Source organism: Dromiciops gliroides, chromosome 1 (genome assembly GCF_019393635.1).
Source record: "Dromiciops gliroides isolate mDroGli1 chromosome 1, mDroGli1.pri, whole genome shotgun sequence".
Lineage (NCBI taxonomy): Eukaryota > Metazoa > Chordata > Mammalia > Microbiotheria > Microbiotheriidae > Dromiciops > Dromiciops gliroides.
The window spans coordinates 129,267,433-129,289,261 of NC_057861.1; the positions used below are offsets into that span (position 1 = coordinate 129,267,433).

Below are 21,829 nucleotides of genomic sequence, written 5' to 3' on the forward strand. Positions count from 1 at the left end.
TTCAGGGAAATTGTAAAGAAATCTATTACATCTCAATAAAAGAAAAGAGGCATCCCAAAGTGGAATGGCTACTGAACTTCAGGTCTTCAAGTAAAGATTGGATGACCATTTGAAGATGTTGTAGAAGTGATTCACATTTCAATAATGGATTGGACTAGAAGACCCCTGTGCTCCCTTTCAGTTCTGAGATTCTTCAATTATTCCTGTCTACTATTTGGTAAATACATTGTGGTTCATGACTTACTTCTTGAATAATTGTTTAGAAGCTTTTACAAGGTGTTCCAAAGGTCTTACTGCAATTTTAAGTTATTAAAGTTTAAAATCACACCAAGATTTTTGGGATACCCTGTATATTCTCATTCTTTGATATGAGTTGATTTCTATTATAAACAATTTCTTTACTTAATCTTGCAATAAATAATCCAAACAATACAGATAGCTAGCACACCTGCTTATTATTTTACAAGTTTATTGGGATTATTAACATTAATTGTAAAGATTATATTTTGTTTTATGAAATAAACAAATTTTAATAGCTGGAACATAGAATATAAAACCATCACTTTATACAGTATCAGAGTAGGGAAATGGTAGTTGAACAAAGTAATAAATGCTGATGTTATAGTTGTTTTATGTTTTATGCTTTATCCACCCTCCCCCCCAAACCTCCGGAATAGAGCTTCCAAAGGGATATCAAAGAAACCAGACATCCCTTTTTATATAAATAATAAATTACATGAATAGGGAAATTAGGTGAATCTCTTTAGAATAAAATGGCTCAAAGTGTCAAAAAAACATGTATGTATCTTTAGATATCTGGAGACTTGGTAATTAGCATATTTAGGAATTGAGATAGGATAAAGTTTCTATCCTAGTTATGTTACAGATATGATACATGACCCATTCATGGCATGTACTTCATTTCAACCTGATTCCACTTTATTTTCTGTTCTTGATACTATTCCATCCCAACCTCATTCATCTTCCTTAGTTTCCTCATCTATGAAATGAGAGAATTGGGTTAAATGTTCTTTAAGTTCCCTTCTAATTTTAAATCATATGATCCTTAAACGTTTTTTACAAAGAGGTAGTTTGTCATCAGTGTCCTCTTACTTCCTTTTTCTCTGCCCATTTCTTGCCTTCTATCAAATGCCCCTACACCAAATACTAAGTGTCCTTTTTTTTTTCTGCTGTACTCTAAAGTTAGATTTCCTTGCAAAGTACTTGCAACATTATCCTTCTCTTCCTAATCGTTAAAATTTTTATGACCTTGGGCTGTCAACAAGAAAGAAATCTGATAATATAACTCACACTAAATGTCAACTTAATGTATCTCCCCTCCTGAGATTACTTATATTTTCAAACAAGATGCTTGGAGATGTCAATACTTTAGCTCAGGAATGTCTCTTTAATGATAGAATAGCAGGTAGTATACAGAAGGGGAGAAATATTTTTTGGAAAGGAAGCTTCTTGGGGCCCTTAAAGTTAAGTCACTTAAATACCAATTTCCTTTTCCAACCCATGAATTTGGTTTTTCCTAGATATAACAGTGCTTTTAAAATCAAATATTGGGGAGAATATCCAGTATTGGTGTATTATATAAGAAATTAGAATATATATGTACTAGTGATCTACGAGACTAGACAGGATCAGCTGATGGCAGCAGTTAGAGATTGATTCCTGTGTTCCACAATTCATTATTCTTCACCAGATTATTCAGGTGTATCTCTAACACACTTCTTATCTCTTGAAAGTCAGATAGAAAACCTTTTTCTTTGCTAAATATTTAATCTACATATTCTACTAATGTATGTTAATAATATCTAGAGTAAGGGGCAGCTAGGTGGCACAGTGGATAGAGCACCAGCCCTGGATTCAGGAGGACCTGAGTTCACTTAACACTTACTACCTGTGTGACCCTGGGCAAGTCACTTAACCCCAATTGCCTCACCAAAAAAAAAAATATCTAGAGTAAAACTAAGAGATAATTCTAGGAGAGGGAGAGATATCATCCTGGGAACAGAAGTAGAGTGATAGAGAAGCTGCTTGCCACTTTTACCCTACTGTCCTAAATGACCCCAGAGTGACACTTCCTGGAAAATTAAGAGGAAATCATGAAAGATACTGAAGATATTCAACCAGATTTAGATGACCAAGGTAAGTCATATGAGAACCCCATTTGTTATCAACATGGCTGATGTGTCATTGACTATAGCTCTTCAACCAGAAATAAACAATTTTGGAATTTGTTGAATAAGATTTTTTTAACATGTGTGGCTTCCCCAAGGGATGTTCATTTCAGACTGCTTCTAATGTGATCCAAAGAAGTTAAACTGGAATAGGACTGAACACTGGGTAGAATGGTTCAAATGAATATTTGATGTTAGATTGATTTGTAATTCCATGACTTTTTGGAACAAGAATTTGAAAGTGGCATATCCATGTCCAAATCAGAGATTTCTTGAAGTTTTAAAATATAATACAAAATAATCTACATAACAAAAAGGAAATTTTCACATTTGATCTTGAATTGCTATTTTAAATAAGTCTAATGATCTTTAATGTCATTTCTAGCTCTAAATTCTATAATATGATTATTTAATTGACTTGAACATTTAAAAAAAAAAATCTGTTGTCTTTTTCTTTGTACTATGGTTACCAAATAGTTCATTAGTATGTAGCTTCTTGCATATCTCATGTTTTCAATATGTTCTTCATTATAATACTTCTTGGATTTCATCTGTAATATAAAAATAATATTGATTCAAATGTGATTTAAAACTTCTATTAATTTTAGTTTGTAACAATTTCAGCCATTTATTTATTTATTTAGAATTTTCCCCACCTTACATGTAAAAACAAATTGTAGGGGCAGCTAGGTGGTGCAGTAGATCAAGCACCGGCCCTGGATTCAGGAGTACCTGAGTTCAAATCCGACCTCAGACACTTGACACTAGCTGTATGACCCTGGGCAAGTCACTTAACTCCCATTGCCCCGCAAAAAAAAAAAAAATTGTAACATGGATTTTTACAACTTTGCATTCCAAATTCTCATCCTTTCTCCCTTCCCCTCCCCCCACCCCCAGCCTCCCTGCTTAAGAACTCAAGCAATTAGTTATCGTTATGGGGTTGGGACTATTAAAGTTTAAACTAGCCAGCTAAACTAAAGGACAGATACACTCCTTGAGAATTAAGGGAGATACGCCTATTAGGTGTGTCTGTTGCCTGAGCGGTGCCAAAGGGACAGAGATAGCTCCAAAAATCTCTCTTTGTCTCCTTTATCTAGCACCTAAATAAAAGATTATTTTATCCTAATTGGATTTGTGTTTCAAATCTGGCCTCAGACATCTGACACTAGCTGTGTGACCTTGGGCAAGTCCCTTAACCCTCATTGCCCTGCAAAAAAAAAAAAAAAGAAAGAAAGAAAAAAAAAGAGTGCACAAAATCTTGAAGAATAGGGATTTTAATGAACTGGATTTTAAGCATTTGTTATTTCTACAATATGAAATTTTTAGAACAATGACTAATAGTAAATCATCAAGTTGACCACAGACTAGCAATTATTTAACCTCTAGGTTGGAAAATAAATTAATCACCAACATTCAGATAACATAATCTTTTATAATAACCAGTATGTCTTTAGAAAGAAAAAATACATAAGCCCTTCAATATTAAAGTAATGGACATAATGAATAGCAGAGGAAATAAGGCTGCAAACCTTTTTAGCAGTAGCTTAGAATGCTACATAGCCAGATGGAAATGTGCTGTTCAGAGCATGCTAGAAAGAATTGGAAATCGAGGGAATGTTCATAAATTGGGAAATGGCTGAACAAGTTGTGGTATATGAATGTAATGGAATACCATTATGTTGTAAGAAATGATAAGCAGGCAGATTTCAGAAAAACCTGGAAAGACTTAAGTGGACTGATGCTGAGTGAAGTGAGCAGAACCAGGAGAACATTGTATACAGTAATAGCAACATTGAGTGATGATCAACTGTGATAGACTTGGCTCTTCTCAGCAGTACAGTGATCCAAGACAATTCCCAAGAACTCATGATGGTAAATATTCTCCAGATCCAGAAAAAAGAACTGTGGATTCTGAATGCAGATTGAACCATACTGTTTCTATGTTTTGGTTTTTTATTTTTATTTTTTTGAGGTTTTCCCCTTGTGTTCTGATTCTTCTTTCACAACATGACTAATGCAGAAATATGTTTAATGTGATTGTACATGTATGGCCTATATCAGATTGTTTTTTGTCTTGGGGAGTGGGGAGTGAAAGAGAAAAATTTGGAAATAAAAGTCTTATGAAAACAAATGTTGAAAACTATCTTTACATGTAACTGGAAAATAATAAAATACTTTTATGATAAAAAGAGCATGCCAGGTAATAAGGTATAGCAACTCATAGAATGCTAGACCTGTAGTCAGGAAGACTTGAATTCAAATGTGATCTCAGACATTTAATAACCATGTGACCCTGGGCAAGTTACCTAATCTTTATCTGCCTCAATTTCATCATGTGTGAGCATGGGGATAATAATAGCACTTATTTTCCAGGGTCATTGTGTATATAAAACTGGATAATATTTAGAAAATACTTTGCAAACTTAAAGCATGATATAAAATGCTAGCTATTATTAGCTACCAGTGTGCATGCAACATGAAGGATTCTATCTAAGATGGTGTCAGTGTGTCAATTTTAGACATGTTCCACATGTTTCAATGCTTCAAAAGATCTATGCTTTCATTAGTGGGGCTAGTTGCTACACTGATACAAATTGTAATCCTTCCCCACCCTCATGGCCCTCTGGAAACAAAAAAAAAAAATCAACCTTTCAAAAATGAATCACCCTAGGGCAGCTAGGTGGCGCAGTGGATAAAGCACTGGCCCTGGATTCAGGAGGGCCTGAGTTCAAATCCGGCCTCAGACACTTAACACTTACTAGCAGTGTGACCCTAGGCAAGTCACTTAACCCCAATTGCCTCACCAAAAAAAAAAAAAAGAATCACCCTTAAAGTCTTCTGATTTTCATATTTCTGCCAAAAGAATTATTTTCCTGCAAACACTGGATAACCAGAAATCATCCTCTACTCATTCTCTTCTTCTGTTCCCCTAAGTTCTGCCTATTATATGAGAATTGCTATCATAGACTTCCTACGAGCTTCCTTGTCTTTAGTCTTTTCCTAGTCCACTAATTATGCATACTGCTACCAGATTAATCTTCATTAATCATTGCTTTCCTTTTTTCTTTCCCCCATTTTCCTCACCCTGAAAAACTCCAATCCCTCCCTGATATTCAAAGTTTCAAATCCAAAATCCTTAGTCTGACATTCAAGGACTTCCACAGTTTTACCTCAAAGTACCTTTCCAACTTTAATTCCTATTACTCCCTAACTAAAATGGCTTCTATTTGACTTCTATTGACTGTACTCTAACCACATCTAAGTTATTTCTGTTGCCACACCTTAATCCATGTTATATTCTATACCTGAAATTCCATTTCCTTTACTAGGTCTTCATAGAGTGTTCCATCTTATAATAAAGACATTCTATGCAGAACTCCTTGACAAACACAATTGACTAAGAACTGACTAACTTCATCTAGTTTTATTCCCAGGCCAATCAATTGCTTAAGGCTGATCAGACTGTCAGTTCCACACTCTGTAGATCTCCACTCCAGAGATTCCCAAGCGTTCTTTTTGTATTTTTGTTTGTTATGTAAAACAGCTTACCTTAAGAATTATGAAATACTTGACCCTCACAAAGGTAATCTCATCACTCTCAGTTTGTTATATAAAATAATTTAGCTGGTGAAACTATGAGGTAAATTAACTCTAAAAGCTAGTCTCTTTACTCACTCTGTCTTTGTACCCAATATAAACTCTGTTCCCAACCTCATTCTTTGATATTCCTAGCACTTGCTAAGGTGGTATCATGAGTCATAGCTCCTCTGCCCCAATTAAAGACCTTAATTTTGTTACATTGATTGTTTTATTAAATTTCAGGTTGACATCCTATAGCACTTTAGCGTATATAACACTTTAGTGTATATAATATTGTCACTGCCTTTAATTGTTATTTAAAATGTCTTATGTATGTCTTGTCTTCCCAATGAAACCAAAACCCAAAACAGTTAATTCTTCAAGAGAACATCTTTTCTTGTTCTCTGTACCTGCTCCTCCTTTTCTCTCCCCTCCCCAGCCCTGATCCCATCCCTAGGGCTTAGCATGGTCCTGGACATAGATGCATAGTAAATGTTCAATTTTTTTAAAAAAACTTATTCATTTTTTTTAAAAAGGATCTTCAAATCTATAATAGGTGAAATAATTTGTAAGAGAAGAGAACCAAAACCTTACCTACAATCCCCTTCAGAATCAAAAGAGCAGTCATAAATAGTTCTAGTAGTTTTCCCCCTAATAGACATCCAACGGCAATAGTGACTTTCTGAGCAGCTGAGTCCGTATTTAATGATTTGCCATCACTGCTGCTGGAGCTGGATTGTACTGGTAAGCTGAAAGATCTTGATTCCACCCGGACATCATTCAATACAAATTCAATCTTATAATTTTTCCCTGCAAGACAAAATCATGACTAGGTTTCTCTGTAAAACGAAATCATAGCTTTGCCCCATCTCCCCCCTCCCCCCCCCCATTCTTAGTCATTTCCATTGACTAAGAATATTTTTTGGAGTATAAAAGGGTTTGTCATCTTATTAATGATTATAAAAGAATATTTCCAAATTCTTATTAATACAATTGTTCCACCTCTCTTCAATTATAAGAAGATTCAAGATTTTTTCCTCCATAGAATCCACTTCTCCCATTATTTCCCCACTACTATCCTTTGATCAAAAGCAACTGAATCCAAACTATGAAAAATCAATAAACTTCACTATTCTTAATCAATCAATGAATATTTATTGAGGACCTACTATGTGACAGACAGTGTGCTAAGTACTCAGGTTATGAAAGAGGCCACTGATTTCAAGGAGTTTACAATCTACAGCATGTCAACAAATATATACAATAAGCTATATATAGGAATAATAGAAAATAATTAACAGAAAGAAGGCATTGGAATTAAGAGGGGATGGGGATGGTTTCTGGTCAAAGTTATCTCAACATTGGATTTTGTTTTTGCATAATTGATTAATGAATCAATAAACATTTATTAAGCACTTACTATGTGCCAAGTACTGCATAATAAACAGAGCTAGTATTTAACCATTTGCATTTTCTATTGAGTTTTTATTTACTGTTCTTGCTATTTTAGGGGAAAACAAGGTTAGATCTTGATCTCATTCAGGTTTTGGCAAATAATGACCAAGTATTTTCACAACAGTTGGCTTGAAGGTGCACTGTTCTGATGACTTTCCAGGCACTGTTGAAATGCATAGCAAAAATTCACTTGAAGTTGTTTATGTTTGTTATGTTTGGGAGAACAGATTCAGATAAGGTTCATGTGAAATATTCCTTCATGTTTTTTATTTGGAATTTTTTTCTTTCATGTACTAAAAAAAATTCTAACTATGCCAACTTCTCTCTAATATGGTGTAAAATTCATAGATATAGTAGTTTTAAGTATGGTCCTATTAAACTTAAATGTCAGTATCATTTGAAGTTCTAATTAGCCAGAGAACTACTGGTTCTAATAACCAACACCCTTCTGGAAAGTTCACAGCATTAAAGAATGTCTTCCATGCCTGGAATAATCACCTTCTTTATCCCTGCCTATTGGTTTCCCTGGCTTCCTTTAAGTCCCAACTAAAATCTCTTTTACAGAAAGTCTTTTCCAATACCTCTTAATTCTAGTGCTTTTCTCCTCTTATTTATATCCTATTTATCATGTGTGTAACTCATTTGTGCATTTTTGTTTGCATGTTGTCTCCCCCATTGTTAGCTTCTCCAGGGCAGGGACTGGTTTTGACTTGTGTGTGTGTGTGTGTATCTCCAATGCTTAGCACGGTGCCTGGCATATAAAATTCACTTAATAAATATCTAGTCATTGCGGCTACTTCCTTCATTTTAGAAAGGAGAAAGCAAACCTAGAGAAGTCACTTGTCCAAGGTCATACATTTAATAAGTGGCAGTGTTAAGATTCAAACTCATTTTCTGACCTGCAAGTCAAGTGTTCTTTCCATTATACCATGTTAGCTTTTGAGACAAATATCCCTCTAAGATTCACTGTTGTGGGATTAATAGTAACTTCCTCTTCCTGTTACCCCTTACTCTTCAGGAAAAAAAAGGGGAAAGGTAATGGTAAAAGATATTGTAATTTTTTTTTCAAGCTGTATATGTGCATAAAAGACAATTTACTAAGAACTGACTATTCCCCACCTACTCCCCATTCCCAGGCCAATGAATTGCCTGGGGTTAACCAATCTTTGTCAATTCCAGACTCTTAGTTGTCTTATGGCTCTCCCCCAAACAAACATCCCCTCCCAAAGATCCTCCATATTACTCCTTCAACTTTAGATTATTATGAAAAGAGTCCATTTACATTAAGTCGTTTCTTTTTAGAGTTAAGTACCTTGTATACTTAACTCAAGGGCAGTCTCATAGTTCTTTTTTTGTTCTGTTACTTCATATAAAACCTGTCTTCAGTCCCGATCTTTGGGTATTCCTAGCAATCTGCTTTGTGATCCTTCCTCCAAGTTATAGCTCCTCTGTCCAGATTAAAGGCTTTATTTCTCCTATATTTATTGTTTCATTAATTTCCAGGTTGACAATACTAAATATATAAATTCTATAATTTGCCTCTGTACATATATTTAACATTCCTTTTTTCAGTCTATGCATGGTATGCATTTATGCCTTTACATGAAAGACCCTGTAGCACAATGTAAAGAATGTTGGTCTTAGAGTTAGCAAGATCTATGCCTCTGATACATAGCTGTGAGACTTGGGTCAATCATTTAATCTCACTGAATCTGTTTCCTCCTTTGTAAAATGGGCATAATTTAATATCACTCACTATTGTGAGAATAAAATGAGATAATGCACAAGAAGTTCTTTGTAAACCAAAAAGAACTAGAGTTGATAGCTAGATCATTTTATTTTGATTTGCTGTGGATTTCACTAAGGAGGATTTATAGCTTGCGAGAGTTAGATGATAAAAGTACAATGTTGCCTTGGAATAGACCCTTTGGAAAATATTGCCATTATTAAGGCATTTCCTTCAGTTCAACTCCCTGAACGACATCTTCCACACAGGCAAAGATAATAGGCTATTAAATGACCCTATTTCATACCTTATTTGATGGCAATAACAACCATAATATCTTCAGTGTTATATTCATCAATTTAATATAATTTTGAATGATTTATGGGAGATTATTTTTTAGTAAAACCTACATATCTTCTTTTTGTTCCTTGAAGTCAAATGCTTTTTTGAAAAGCATTTATGCAGTTGGTTTTGTCAGATTAGATATACTCAATGCCCTTTATTCAGTTGCTTGTTTTTTAATGGTATAGTCTACCAAAGCAAATTGACTGCAAATTCTTGCCTCTTCTCTCTTTATATTTTTATAAAGGATATGCTTGATGCCTGATTAAATTATTCTCATAAAAATTCTATAGAGAAAAAAAAGTAAGCAGAGGGTTTGGTAGTCACAGGTGTCTTGTTGATTACTTCCCCCCTAAAAACATAATATGTTGTCATTTTCATTCTGTTCTTTGAAATATATTGAAAATTGGTCTGTAAATTCCTTTAAATCTATGGTCTCCAGAATGCACATACTCAGTCAGTTCTAAACAAATGTCACTTTCTTTAGTGCTATGGCCACTTCCTCATTCAGTACATTGAAAACTGAGGTGGTAGCATTGAAATATAGAAATTCTGCTAACATTTCTGTGAAAAATATAACATTATAAAAAGGAAATTACTCTATAAATGTAAAATTTTTTGTATTAATATCATTTTGTTAGCAAAATAAAAGGCTTAATTTTTTTTTTTGCTACTTCATATTTATTGTGAGGACTGTTAGCTAAAAATATCAGCATTACTTGGCACTAGATGAACTATAATTTGAGACTACAGTTACAGTTTTCCAGGAGTTGTGGTTCAAACTGCTTCCGGATGTATAATTAATCACAACAGAAGTATACATGTCATTTTTGCATCTGTCTTTGAATATCAAAACATTACACTTACCAGTTTTAATAAGAGTTAGGTCTGTGTAGTTAGCCCAACAACTGCTAAATGGAACTGTTGTATTTCCGCCAAGGCCACTGACTTGATTATTGTTGGCATCCTTAAGAATCGCCTTGAGGGTCAGTGAAGTAATTCCAACAGATACACAGTTACCCTAAAGAGAGGAAAAAGCCCAAAACATCTATATTTGACTTATGACCTGTTGCTGTAATATAGTTTTGGGTTATCACTTACATCAGAATCCATTGCCTTAATTGAAGGCTGCTGGGAAAATAGATGTCCTGGTAGCCCTGCTACTGGCTGAGTAATCACAGAAAGGGAAGACACGAAGGCCAGGTGATTGATTGGAAATGCAGACCTCTCCACAGGTTGTGCAGTCACCTGAAAATAGGTATGAATAGTAATTGCATTTTAAGTGTACTTATAACATGTAGCAGTAAACTCATCTTACCCTAGCAGTTCTAATGTTCATAGATTGTTAATAAGAATATGTGCTCAATGTGGTAGCATCATTTCTACAATATTTTTTACAAATATGAAAAAGTGAAAAAATAATCTGCCATCTTTGTTATTAAAAACGAATTTCTCACCAATACATAGTTTTGTGAAAAGATGATCTTTATTTAAATAACTTCCCTTGATTCTATCAATAATGTTGACAGTGTATTTACAAAGTATAGTTGACAATAAAAAGAATTGTAAGCCCATGGAAATATTAAATCCAAAGCAGTAGGAGAGACTATTACTAATGGCTAAAGCAGTGCCACTTACCTGACTCCAACCAGAGTCACTTGGGGTGGGGAGAGGATTAGAAATAGACATCGAAGAAACATTAAATCCAAGGACAGTATAGATTTTTCCTAAGATTACAGCTTGTCCAAGACAATTGGAAATTTCTTGGAGTACGGATAATTGCATCTGACCTATTGGAAATAATATTTATTATGATACAATATTGAAAATTTTTTATTGAATCAAACAGAATGATTAGTATGAGTGAGTTTTTTACATTTCCTCACCAAAAGAAGGCATAAAAGTAGGACTTCAGTGGAATACATAAAGAACTCTAGTACAAAATTGACCATGATGAATATATGAGAGATACAAATTTCTAAGTGAGTCTGAGGAAAGCAAAGTTATTTACAAGTGGAGGGGGCAAAGAGAAAGGGTGAGATCAAAAGAGGATTCATGAAGGTGCCATTTGAGTTGAGTGATTTAAGATTTGTTTCTTAACTGTAAAATGTCTGGTAATAATAAAAAAACCTCTACCATCTATACCATTTAAAATAACCTTGAAAGGTAGCAACAAAACTTATCTGCCCACTGGAGTTTTATTATCCCACTGGTAGGAAAGAAGGGCAGAAAGAAGTAAAGAAGGAAGGAAGGAAGGAAGGAAAAGATGGGATGAAATAAGGAAGAAACAAGGAAGAAAAGAAGAAAGGATAAAAGGGAGGATGATCAAAGGAAGAAACAAAGGAAGAAAGGAGACAAGTTTTTATTGTTTCCTATATGGTAGGTGTGCTAAGTGCCAGGAGTACAAATACAATTAAAAAGACAGTCTCTGCCTTCCAGAAGCTTACATTCTAAAGGACAACACAACTGTAAAATGTTAATAGCTTTATTAGCTCTCAGGAGGTATGAGTGTATTTATCATGACAAAATGAGCAGTCATATTTTTTTTGCTTATCCTAGACAAGTGATTATTTACAATTTTATTATGTTTAAATACCTTTCTATACCATCCTCAAAGATTTATCTCATCTTCTCCCATAGGTTGAACTATCACCTCATGTTAATGACTTCCCAAACTATATCTCTAGCCCTGACTTCTGAACTATAGTATTTTCACCTGAATGACATCATTATTTTAAGCTGAATAGGTCTAAAACCAAATTCATCCCAACAACTCTCCAAAACAGTTTTTCCCCTCCCTTTTCTATTTCTGTTTAAGTCACTAAGTTCCAAATCACTGGCATCATCAATGATTTTCCTTTGTCCCTTGATTTCCACATTCAGATTAGTCACCAAATCATATTTGTTTTTTTTCTCTTCGATATTTATCAATCTCTTTCCATTTTGATTGCCAGAGTCAAAACCTCATTCTCTAGCCCAAGATGTGAGACAATTAAAATGGGGGTGGGAGGGGAGAGGAATAAGCATTTATTTATAATTTACAATATTTATAATTTACAATGTGCTAAGTACTCTTCAAACATCTCATTTGACTCTCACAACAACCCGAGGAAGTAGGTACTGTTTTTAATTCCCATTTTACAGTAGAAGAAACTTAGGTAAACAAGTTTAATGACTTGTCCAGGGTCACACAGCAAGTAAATGTCTGAAGGCAAATTTGAACTCAGGTCTTTTTGACTGTAGGCCCAGTACCTTGTCCATTGTACCACCTAGCTACCTTTTTGGGGAAAAGGACATGGTATATGTTGTAATCTGAGAGAGTAAAGGGGATACAACATTGACTTAGTTTGAACCTTCACAAGGGTTTTGGGGGACAGAAAAAGTGTTCATACTTTCTTGTCCACTTTTCCTACTATTTAGCAATAAATGCTTTCTATATGAATGATTCTGTGGTTAATTAACAACCACATCAGGGAAGTTAAAGACAACCTCATGCATAAAACTTAGTAACACATTTATGGAAGCATATTTGGAGTAAAAAGATGACCATGGATGGAAAGAACATAGTTGCTGGTTCTCTCAATGCTTCCTTGTGTGAGAAGTGTGTTTTTATCTGGCCTGTTTTGAATTCCTTTAACTTCTAGTAAAGCAATTTCCATAAGGTATCCAAAATATGAAAACAGCAAAATGGCATCTCGGATTTTCCCTTTATGTCCCTTTTCAACTGGTGACTTTTCACCAGTTTCCTTACTTTCCAGGGATACAAGGGTAATATTTTTTCATAGACAAGCTTTTATCTTTTGCATATACTCCCAATCTGTGCTTCGGGACCCCTTACTTCACTAAGGGGAAGAAATGGGGAGAAAATGAAAGGTAGCAGTCAGAACTTGGTTCCCCTATGGTTGATTTTTGCAAATTTATTATTCACCTATAGAAATTAGGCCTTCTCTCATCACCTTGCATTGGTGTCTATTAAACTTTTCTTATCTGGGTATTCCTAGATCTGGTAGCAGCAAACAGAAACAAAGAAAACAATGAGGATATCATTAAGATTGTCCGTGGTTGGAAATGTTTTATTCATAATCTGATGCTTTTCTACACCAGCCGCCAAACTTTAAAGCATGCTATCTATAATGTATAGGTCACTCAGGGGTTTTGTCAGTGTTTTATATGTTAGAATGTCTTGCATCTATGAAATGGATCAATAGGTAAATCCAGGAACTTAAGAAAGGCTAACAAAACACATGATACATATAGCGAGGGTTCATATCCAGGGTTCAAATCCAAGAAGGTCACTGTCAAGGTCAGTGCTGGGTGATGGTTTGTATTGTAATGATTGGAATGATGCCACCTGCTGGAGACTTACTATAGAAAAACTCCCCTTGAAGTGAAGGTCTTTGAGGGCAAGACCAGGAGTCTTTTCTTTGGTGTCAGGAAGTGACCTCTGCTTGTGGGAAGAAGAAGGGAGGAGCCTGGTGCTCTGACTGGGGCTCTTTCCTGGGGACTCTGGCGGAGAGGGGAGCTAGAAATGTGCTCTCCCTTTAATAGATAGGAATCTAGGCCTTTTCGTCTCTCTTTACCAAATTCTTAGTCTCCTTAATAAATGCTTAAAAGTCTAACTCTTGCTAAATCTTATAATTTATTGGTGACCACTCATTAGATATTTTAGACAGACTAGCTAGAATTTTAGCCCTTAACAGTATTATGCAATTTTTCATCCAAGAGAGCATTAGTTTATGGCCATGTCCCTTCCTGGCTCTCTGGGTCCCTACTGCCATATTCTTAATCACCAATCACCATAGGAAAGGACTTTAGTTCTTCATGTTTTGAGTGTTGAAATAGCCTCTTAGTTTATCTCCTTTCCATTAGCACACTCCAGCCAGCTCACTATGGCCAAGGAAAGCTGGCTACAACATTCCTTGGATCATATTCCTTTTTTGCTTAAAATCTTCCAGTAATTCCCTATTGCCAACTAAATAGGCTCCAAATCTGTAGGGTAGTAGCATTTAGAGCCCTCCTCATCCTGATGCGTACCCATCTTGTATTCCTAAGGCCCTCCCCCCCATGCCTCTACTCTAGTCAAACTGTTCTACTCATTGGCCCCTGAATATGTCTTATGATTTCCCCTGTCCATTTTTTTTTTGTTCCATTATTTTCTACCTGTAAAATCCTCTCTATTTTTCAGGGTTGAGAATAAATCTAAAAATTCACTTGGTAACACAGATAATCTTCTGTTTATGGATGATTCAATTGATAATAAAGCATAGTTTTAGAAATAAAATGTTGGTGAATCCATCTGGGAATTTCAACAAAATGACTTTTCCAAGTGTAATTAATTGATATATTTCTTTGGTGTTATCTATATCAGGGCTGTTTACCTTACAATGTAATTTTTCAGATTGCAGGGATTCTGTCAGTTAATGTTTGATTAAATTATAAAAATCCCTATTTTTTATGATGATAATCACCATATACCTATAGGATCTCTAGGATATGAAGGCATAAGAAAAGGGAGAAAAGAGAACTTCTTATTCCATAATCCATCCCTATCATATGTACTTGCAGTTGCTCTTTCTGATGGGCAGCCACAAATGGTTTCTGGGTCATCACTATATTTAATCCTTCCCTCAAAGGAAGACTCACATTGTTTTATATATCTATATACATATACATATACACATACATATGTATGTATACATACATGTATGTGTATATATACATACACATATACACATATGTATGTGTATGTGTGTGTATGTGTGTGTATATATATATATATATATATATATATATATATATATATATATATACAGCAAGGAATCATAATACTCATGTCATGTCCTCATGGAGTTGGCTCTGTTGCTACGATACCAAAAGAGAAAAGTAGGCTCCTCTGTAATGCCTAATAATTTCAGGAGCAGAGGTAAGGTTCTCAAACTGTCATATGGTGCTTTGGGTAGAGTATCCAATCCAATCTGGATCAAAGGATTCACCAAGGCAGTGAAGTACTTTAGCAGTTATCTAATCCAACCCTTTTATTTGACAGATAGGGAAACTAAGGCCAAGTGAGGTAAGTTGAATTTTCCAAGGTGACAAAGTAACAATTTGGCCTCAGCTTTTCAGATAATAACACCAGTGGTCTTTCTTCCACAATATAGTGCCTCATACTTTTATGCATTCGGGTTCCCCCTAGTCTCTAGGGAATCAAGTTGGGTCCCTAATATCAGCATGTTTTAGACTGAACCATGAATTCATATCCTCTTATATAATATACACATAACTATATTTCATATAGCAAAATATATATCATATTATATCCTTCTATTATACATGCCTGTAGTGTGATTGCTTAGTATCAGGGTGGGTGGTTCTCCAATTTCTAGTTCAATGTTGATCACTGCCATTCTCTTCTTCCGTCGGCCATTTTCTCTAATTATTTTGGTGATACGAATTTTGTTGGCTGGTATCTTCAGAAATGAGGCAAGATTTCTAACCAGATTATGAGAACTATAAAAATGATTTTCTGCCATTGCTGGTAATTTAAAGGAAACAAATAGGACTGCAGTGGTATGGACTTCAATAGGAGTAGGTCCTTTAACCAAAAGGTAAAGCATTTGGTAGGTTCTGTCAAAATAGTTTTCACCTGAGACAGCAGAATTCAGGCTAGGAAGGTATTCCCCTGTTTAGGAAAACAGCCAGAACAGTGAATTTCAAGATACTTTATTTTGTTTATTCCATTTATCATGTAGTATTTAGTACTTTGAATTTAGAGAATTCAGAACATTTTGTTTTTAGATTTTATCACTTTGTTCCTTATATTAAAGATAAGCACTCATATTACTTTAGTAATATATTATTAACAACAACAATAACATACTAGTATTAAACTTTCTCTAAATCACCCTATTAAAAAGTATTAAATTTATAAATTTACCCCATTTGCTATATAAATTATGTACCTGAATATACTTATGTCTTTTTCTTCCCAGCACCTAGAATGGTGAATGATATATATGATAAAAACATTTGTCCATGTAGTTCTATTTAGATGTTTAATAATTCAACTTAATTGATTAATAATTCAACTCAATTTGCCAAACATTTTTAAGTACCTACTATGTGCCAGGCTGGGCACTAGAGATACAAAGACAAAATTTAAACAGTCTGTGCCACAAAAATCAACTTGACTTTCACTGTCATGTGGTGTCTGTTATACCTCTTATCAACTATTACAAGAACACCTGTGCTGCAAAGCTTACTATTTCTCTAAGGACAAAAGCACATAATAAAACAAAGTGTGTATTAAAAGTTTCAAAGGTACATTACTGCAATAACACTGATTTACTGTTCATCTTATAGAAGCCTTGGCAAATTCCAAATAATCACATTTTTTTTTTTCCCCTAGGACTGATTTCTTCAAACATGACAGAATTCACATGACATTTATTACTGTCTTAATAATGTCCTAGAATTTGTGCCTGGTTCATTGCAATGTAAGAAATATATTTTAAAAAGGTAAACTCATGTAAGACGAATATAATGTGAAGCTGTCAGGATTAAGCATCCTTACTGAAAAGGAAATTTTAAATTTAGGAAAATCATCATTTGGTTGCACCCTTTAAAATCAAATAACCATCATGGTCCAGTGGTGAGCATCAGATTTGGAGTTAGAGGACTTTGGTACAAATATTGGCTCTGCAAGTTAGTAGCTATATGACCCCTTGATAAATTACCTAACATTTCTGGGCCTGATCTTTAAATGAGAGAATTGGATTAGATGGCCCTTGGGTTAAAATAAAAATTCGCCTTCATAAAGTGGTTAATGAAAGAGGTATGATTTGACTCCAGAGGGCAGAACTAGGAATACTATCTGGAAGCTACTAAGGCAAATTTTTGATTAGTGAAAGAAGGAATTAGCAGGAATCATTAATAGCTAGACAACTCTACTCTTTCTTTTCTTTTCTTTCTTTTTTTTTTTTTGGCGGGGCAATGAAGGTTAAGTGACTTGCCCACAGTCACACAGCTAGTAAGTGTTCAGTGTCTGAAGCTAGATTTGAACTCAGGTCCTCCTGAATACAGGGCTGGTGCTTTATCTACTATGCCACCTGGCTGCCCTGATTAGTGAAAGAAAGAAAAAAGCAACTTAATAACAATTAGGTCTATCCAAAAGTAGAACGGGCTCAAGAAGTAGTAAATTCATGTGTTCCCCAACTAGACATCTTCAAGCAGACTGTGGCACCATCAAGTGGACATACTGTAGGAGAGACTCTTAGTCTGGCATCTGAAATCTGGAATCTGAAATTCTTAGATTTTTGTGTTCACTCTCCACTCTGCTTTGAGATAGAGTTATTTGTGGGAGAATTTGTTACACATCGTTTCCCCCTCAGAATCACTGTGGAGCACATATATTGGCTTTTGCAGTTAGTTAACGATTATTTATAATTAATTGGAACTGAAAATTTCATTCTTTAAAAGATGAAGGAATCAACCAATTGATCAATGGATTACCAAGAATTCATTCAGTGCATGCCATGCGTCAGGTATGGTGTTTTAGACTGGTCCAAAAAAACACAAAACACACTCCCACCCCCGCCAAAAAACTCACAACCAAAGAAAGAAATGTTTTAGTAATAAAGGAAACTAGCCCTCTACCCAATTCTGAGCAAAAAGAAAGAAGTCATTGCTGAACAAGAAAAAAATGGGAATGTTGGGAACAAATGATCATAAAATCATAGATTTAGAGCTAGAAGGGACCTCAGAATCAACCCATTACAACCTTTTAATTTTACTTATGAGGAAGCTAAGGCCCACCGACTTGCCCAGGGTTACAATAATAGTGAAGCAGTAGAATCAGCATTCAGACCCAAATTCCCAAAATCTTTTCATAGAAATCCTCCGTCTCAGTTTACATCCTTCTTCTCTACCCTAAATACTATGATGGAGGGGGATTTCAATGAAAAGACCCAGATGAACTACATGACAGTGTATGGAAAGATCATACCGTCAAACCACTTTTAGAAATTTCTGAAAGATTGTGAAGAATGGAAGTGATGCCATAGGGTGTGTGAAGAGCAAATAACAGGCTAATTTTTAAAAAAGGGCACATGTACCACAATCATGGTATGGTCTTGTCTTTTCTTTTTCTTTCTTTCTTTCTTTCTTTCTTTCTTTCTTTCTTTCTTTCTTTCTTTCTTTCTTTCTTTCTTTCTTTCTTTCTTTCTTTCTTTCTTTCTTTCTTCCTTCCTTCCTTCCTTCCTTCCTTCCTTCCTTCCTTCCTTCCTTCCTTCCTTCCTTCCTTCCTTCCTTCCTTCCTTCCTCTCTTTCTTTTTTCAGGGCAATGAGGGTTAAGTGACTTGCCCAGGATCACACAACTTGTAAGTGTCAAGTGTCTGAGGTCGGATTTGAACTCAGGTCCTCATGAATCTAGGGCCGGTGCTTTATCCACTGCACCACTTAGCTGCTCCCGGTATGGTCTTACCTATGTGAGCAGGGTACATGTTACACACAGTGCTTGTCGGGGCACCCACAGCCTCCTTCCCTCTCTTTGGGCTGACTTTTTCATCTCTGATCTATGCTTATATTGGCGGGTCTTGGGGATAGGGAGGGTCAGAGTAAAGGGACAGTCACATTCATAGCTAATTGGCTACAAGTCACTACTCTCTCCCTTAGGATGATCTTGGAGTGTGGAAGGATATACTCTGACTATTCGCCATTTTAGCTTGTAAGGTTCATGGGTGTGCTTCTGAATTGCAAAAAAATCAGTCACAATGACATCACTAACTCTTATTTTTAAAATATATTTTTGGTATTATAATTTCAGGGGAATTACCTGTCTGTAGGTGAATGTTAAATTCACAGTCCTTCTGTTGATGGTTCCATACTGTATTTTTAGGACAAACCAGAGAATTGTTCACATAGACATCCAGACGCTGAAGAGTGGAAAAAAAAATTGCTACTCGAACAGCCTATTAAAAATAAATGATATAAATATATGGCCCTGGTTTCCTTTAAAACATAGACTATAAAATACAACTGTAAATTCCTAAAAGCCAAGGTCTGCATGATTCTTTTTTCATAATCATCTACCTAATACAGTACCCCACAAAGAATATCCTCACATGTAAATAGGTACTTAATTAATCCTTTAAAAATATTTAGTTCTGTAATGAATTTCAGTTTTGAAAATAAGCACATCCAACATTACCTAACTAAAATGAAGTGAACCTAAAGAAAGTTGGGCAGAACATGTATTGAAAGTCAGTCAGTAGACCTAAGAAAAGTAATAATGTTTTACCTCTTCTTTTGACTTCATTTTTATTTCATTGTCATACTTAGGTTCTCTTAACAATAATATAAGCTATAATTCTAAATTAAACTGATTTCTAATTTTGAATTATTCTTAAAAAAAATCTTTGACTCAGGAATTCTACTGTGAGCCATAAACTCAAAGAGATCAAAGATAGAAAGGCCCCACATCCACAAAAATACATAAAACAGTGCTTTTTTGTATGTGTGGTAGCAAAAAAACTGGAAAATAATTAGATGCTCACTAATGGTGAATAGTAAATGTTGTACATCTATGTACTTGAATACTATTGCACTAGGAAATGACAAATACTGAGAATTCAGAGAAGTATGAGAAGACTTATAGGAACTGATGTAGAATGAAGTCAATAGAGCCGGGAATACTACACTGACTACAACAATGGAAATAGAAAATAAATTAAAAGGAAACTAAATACTATGTAATTACAATGATAAAACTTGACTTAAGAGGAGAGATTTAGGAATTATAATTTCCTCCCTTCTTTTCAGAAGTGAAGAAGTATGGATATGGTACACGACATGTATTATCTCACTTGGTTAATAGATTGGTTAGTTTGGAATTGGTTTTTTTTCCCCCATTTCTTTCTTTCTTTCTCTTTTTTTGTTTGTTACAAGGGAGTAGCTCACTAAATAAAGGAAGAAGGGACATATTCAGAAATGAAGGTGATCTAAAAAGTATATCAACAAATATTTTAAAAATTATATCCTCCCCTCTACTTTTAAAGAAGAAAAGCCAATCACATGCATTCAAATACTATTGTCTACTCCAGCTAGTCACCTCTAGAGCCTATATATTCATTTCAATAATGTTTCTGCTCAAAACATTTCTGTAACTCCTGTTTTAGAATTGTCTTCAGAGCTAATTTAGTAAGTCAAATAATACAATTAATTTTTATTATAGTCATACCTTTTTATTTATTTTAGCTAATATTTATATAGCATTTCTAGGTTTACAAAGTGCTTTACAAATATTATCTCATTTGATTCTCACAACAACCCTGGAAGGCAGGTGCCATTATTATCCCCATTTTATAGATGAAGAAACTGAGGCAGACAGAAATTAAGTGATTTGTCCAGGAGTACATAGCTAGGAAGTATCTGAGGTTAGAGTTGAACTGATGTCTTCTTGACTCTAGGTCTAGCACTCTTTGCACTTTGTCAGCTACCTGCTTCTACCTCATTTTTTTTTACTTACAAAGAATGATAGTGAAGCCTGATCTTACCAAGCTTTATCTAATTCATTATATTTAATATATTCTAAAAATTTTATCAAGCTTCCAAAAACAAAATTCATTCAAGAATCTATAACTCTTATGGTATTATCAGAAGTATTGGGAGGAATGCCATGATCATTAGAAAAAAAAAAAGTATCCTAATAACCTCTACTGCTAGTGTCTATTTTAAAATGGATACCACTATTTGAATTAATTGTGGTGTAATTCTTTAAAAATTCATTTCATAGCAGGGCAGCTAGGTGGCGCAGTGGATAGAGCACCGGCCGTGGATTCAGGAGGACCTGAGTTCAAATCTGGCCTCAGACACTTGACACTTACTAGCTGTGTGACCCTGGGCAAGTCACTTAACCCCAATTGCCTCACCAAAAAAAAAAATTCATAGCATATTGTAGTAGTATTAAGAACAGTGGTCTTGAGGCAAGATTTGGATTCAGTTCTAGTCTCTATTACTTGCTAGTAGTATGACCTTGGGAAATTTCTTCTGATCTCAGTTTTCTCATCTATAAAATGGCAATAATAATATTTATACTACCATATAGCAATGAGTTGTGACAAAAGTTCTTTGCAAATCATAAAGTGTTATGGAAATAAAATCTTTTTGTACTTACACTACAGCTACATGCTTGAAGAAATAAGTAAGTATAGAAGGAGGATGATAACATTACATACAGTTGGAATTGTGTAGTAAGTTAATATATGAGCTCTTAGTTTTGATAGCTTAATGATATGAAGACTGATTAGTTTGGTTTTTGTTTTTGTTTTTTTTGTTTGTTTGTTTTATGGGGCAATGAGGGTTAAGTGACTTGCCCAGGGTCACACAGCCAGTGTCAAGTGTCTGAAGCTGGATTTGAACTCAGGTCCTCCTGAATCCAAGGCCAGTGCTTTATCCACTGTGCCACCTAGCTGCCCGACTGATTAGTTTGTGAATCAGTGAGGGAGTGGCAATATCATGACTAGACATTCTGACATACCCATAA

General features: G+C 34.9%; 1 protein-coding gene across 1 annotated transcript in view; it reads right to left on the bottom strand.

The window, feature by feature from the left end:
* Positions 1 to 541: 541 nt before the first annotated feature.
* PKHD1L1 (PKHD1 like 1) overlaps positions 542 to 21,829 on the bottom strand; it is a 226,410-nt gene continuing 205,122 nt past the window's right edge. The window contains exons 72-78 of the mRNA XM_043975706.1: positions 19,121 to 19,256; positions 15,626 to 15,970; positions 10,930 to 11,081; positions 10,393 to 10,539; positions 10,159 to 10,312; positions 6,363 to 6,578; positions 542 to 2,740 (exon numbers count right to left, since the gene is read on the bottom strand). Coding sequence (XP_043831641.1) covers positions 2,718 to 2,740; positions 6,363 to 6,578; positions 10,159 to 10,312; positions 10,393 to 10,539; positions 10,930 to 11,081; positions 15,626 to 15,970; positions 19,121 to 19,256 — 1,173 coding nt within the window. The 3' untranslated portion in view covers positions 542 to 2,717. The remainder of the gene's footprint in view (positions 2,741 to 6,362; positions 6,579 to 10,158; positions 10,313 to 10,392; positions 10,540 to 10,929; positions 11,082 to 15,625; positions 15,971 to 19,120; positions 19,257 to 21,829) is intronic.